This window comes from Gigantopelta aegis, chromosome 12 (genome assembly GCF_016097555.1).
Source record: "Gigantopelta aegis isolate Gae_Host chromosome 12, Gae_host_genome, whole genome shotgun sequence".
NCBI classification, from domain to species: Eukaryota; Metazoa; Mollusca; class Gastropoda; order Neomphalida; family Peltospiridae; genus Gigantopelta; species Gigantopelta aegis.
Genome location: NC_054710.1, coordinates 33,261,539 through 33,264,187, shown reverse-complemented (window position 1 = coordinate 33,264,187; position 2,649 = coordinate 33,261,539). Strand labels below are relative to the sequence as shown.

At 42.7% G+C, this 2,649-nt stretch overlaps 1 protein-coding gene across 1 annotated transcript in view; it reads left to right on the top strand.

Moving 5' to 3' along the window:
- Positions 1-1,503: 1,503 nt before the first annotated feature.
- The window catches only part of LOC121386008 (techylectin-5A-like), a 6,867-nt gene continuing 5,721 nt past the window's right edge, over positions 1,504-2,649 (top strand). The window contains exon 1 of the mRNA XM_041516803.1: positions 1,504-1,562. Within this exon, the coding sequence (XP_041372737.1) occupies positions 1,504-1,562 (59 nt within the window). The remainder of the gene's footprint in view (positions 1,563-2,649) is intronic.

Sequence of the window (2,649 nt, the reverse complement as noted above, 5' to 3'; positions counted from 1 at the left end):
TAAATAATGTGAATGAACCTAAATTGGAGAGAGGTGAAAGAAAATGACGACACGGCATTGACAATTTAAATATTTTATAGACCAGTTTCGCACAGCTATTTATAATTTAATCAAATTATGTTTTATTTCTCAAGTCGTTGTACTTGTTTAATATATACTAGCGGAAAAAAGTAACTGTGTATGGTTATCATGTTGATAAAAACATAATTTCAAGACATAAAACGATGAAACGATCAGATAGCATGGTTAATAGGCAAATCTGCAAAACTTCAATTCATTTAAAATGTCACAGCATCCGTCGTTTCATTGGTATTGGGGATGAAAGACACGGGGGTAAAAAATCAGTTCACAAAGTTAATAGCGCGTATGGCCATGGTTTGCGTCGATGCAGGCCTGGTACCGTCGCCTCATAGAGCCTACCAAATTGTTGAAGAATGCCTGGGGAATGCCGTTCCAGATCTGGACTAACGTCTGACCCAGCGCTGCCAACGTCACCGGCTGGTTAGGCAGCGCACGTACACGACGTTGCATCTCATCCCAGACATGCTCGATTGGTGCAAGATCGGGTGAGACTGCAGGCCACTGCAACACATCGGTATTCTGCTGAGCTAGAAATCCCTTACCACCCGGGCGACGTGAGGTCTAGCGTTGTCTTGCTGAAGCGTGATGTGACGTTGCTGTCTTTGCACAAATGGGATGACGTGAGCCTGGATAATGTCGTCACGGTAGCCTACGGCGTTCAAATTGCCATCGATGACCACAATAGGTGTTCGTCCAGTTGACGTGATACCACCCCAAACCATGACACTGCCTCCGCCAAAAGCACGTCGCTCCACAATACAGGCGTCACTAAAACGTTCTCTAACACGACGATAGACTCTTGAACGGCCGTCGCTGCTGTCTAAGTGAAACCTGGACTCGTCTGTAAACAGAATACCCGCCCAGTGTCGGCGATTAAAGCGCAAGTGTCTTCTACACCAAGCCTGACGTGCTACACGATGGCGTCTTAGCAAAACTGAACGGACAGCCGGACGTCGCGAACAAATACGCTGTTCACGTAATCGATTCCGTACAGTTCTGGGGCTGATGGCACGCAATCCAGGAATGGTCCGCGCTGTCAGACTTTCCGTTTGGAAGTGATTCCTGAGGTGCACGAGTCGGGTATGATTGTCCTGCTGTTGTGACGTCACGCGTGGACGACCTGCACGTGGTCGGTCTCTGACATTACCAAATTGTTGAAAACGTCGCGACAAAGCCTGAATAGTGTTTATGTTGACACCAAATTGCGTAGCAACAGCGCAATGGAGCATTTCAGCCTGGATCATACCAATTGCGCGAAGGCGGTCATTTACATTTAGCCTGGGCATTGCTCTACGACCACTTTCAACCGAAAAAACCTGCTTTTCTGTTCCACCGGTTGCCAAACAATGACCCGACAGTAGCAAAGTCGACAAAAGCTGGAGCAGTAAAATGTTGGGCGGAAAAACCTTGAAAAACAGACCCATGTCCAAGAAGCGAAACGGCACGTGCCAATACGGAATTGACCCCGCGATTGTGTGGCGGTGCGTTCACTGGTCAACTGTGCAAAACATCAGGCTAAAATATTGAGCCGTGTTAATTTTATCAGATGTTTCAAGTTACACTGTTACTTTTTTCCGCTAGTATACTTTTGAACATAATAATAAATATTTGCTTTTTAATGTCGTTACTTAAAGTGGTTCTTCTGTTTAGTATTACTTGGTACGAAAACATTTGAAGAATCTAAGGGAAGTTGTCTTTGCTAGTAACACTGTTTACATTCAAACAAATAATAACAACTACTCTCATAGCAATATCCACAATCACAGGATAATTTAAAGTAGTATAGGGGTGTCTTAACCTAACATGTTAAATATCTACCTTTCGATTTCCATATAAATGAAATAAAGGGTGTATACTACCAAATCAAATCCCATAGACGACAACAGTAACACATGTGGCTAAAACTCCTAATATATATAAATACTACCACCCCTCACCCTTAAAGTGAATCGGAAAAAATGGGGGTCAAGCTGCTCATTTCAGAGATAACGGGTAGCGTCTATGTCTACCCTTGTTCCGCACAACATTTGAGTACTTTTTTTTACCGGTACCCCATACATGTTTCAATCACAAGGCTACTTGACACAGTGGTACTAGATAAAATAAAATTGCATACATTGTTTCCCCAGATAAAACATTTGTTTTACAACCAACACACTCACATTTATCACCAACCACAGAACTTGTGGTGTTGACTTTTCTATCAAAAGTTGGGTGCACCTCGAACGTTTGACCAACCAGACGTTATTTGGTTTAGTACTACCTAAAGGGGTCTTGTAACCTTTAGGTGCTACTGTTAAAAAATAAAACACCCAAAAAACCAAACAAACAAACCAGAAGAGATTCGCCCAATTTCGAATTCCAATGGCAAGGCATACAACAGGGCCCCGTTACACGAAGTGATCTTAGCCACAAAATCGCATTCAGTGCAAAACTACGAGTCTCTAATCAATTGATGAATTAAATGTAAAAGTGACAATTTTAATTTAAAACAATTTCTGGCAAACAGCAGGAATATATCAGTTTGGTCCTTAGGCTAGGGTGATGTAAGAATAATTAAAGGTCAGG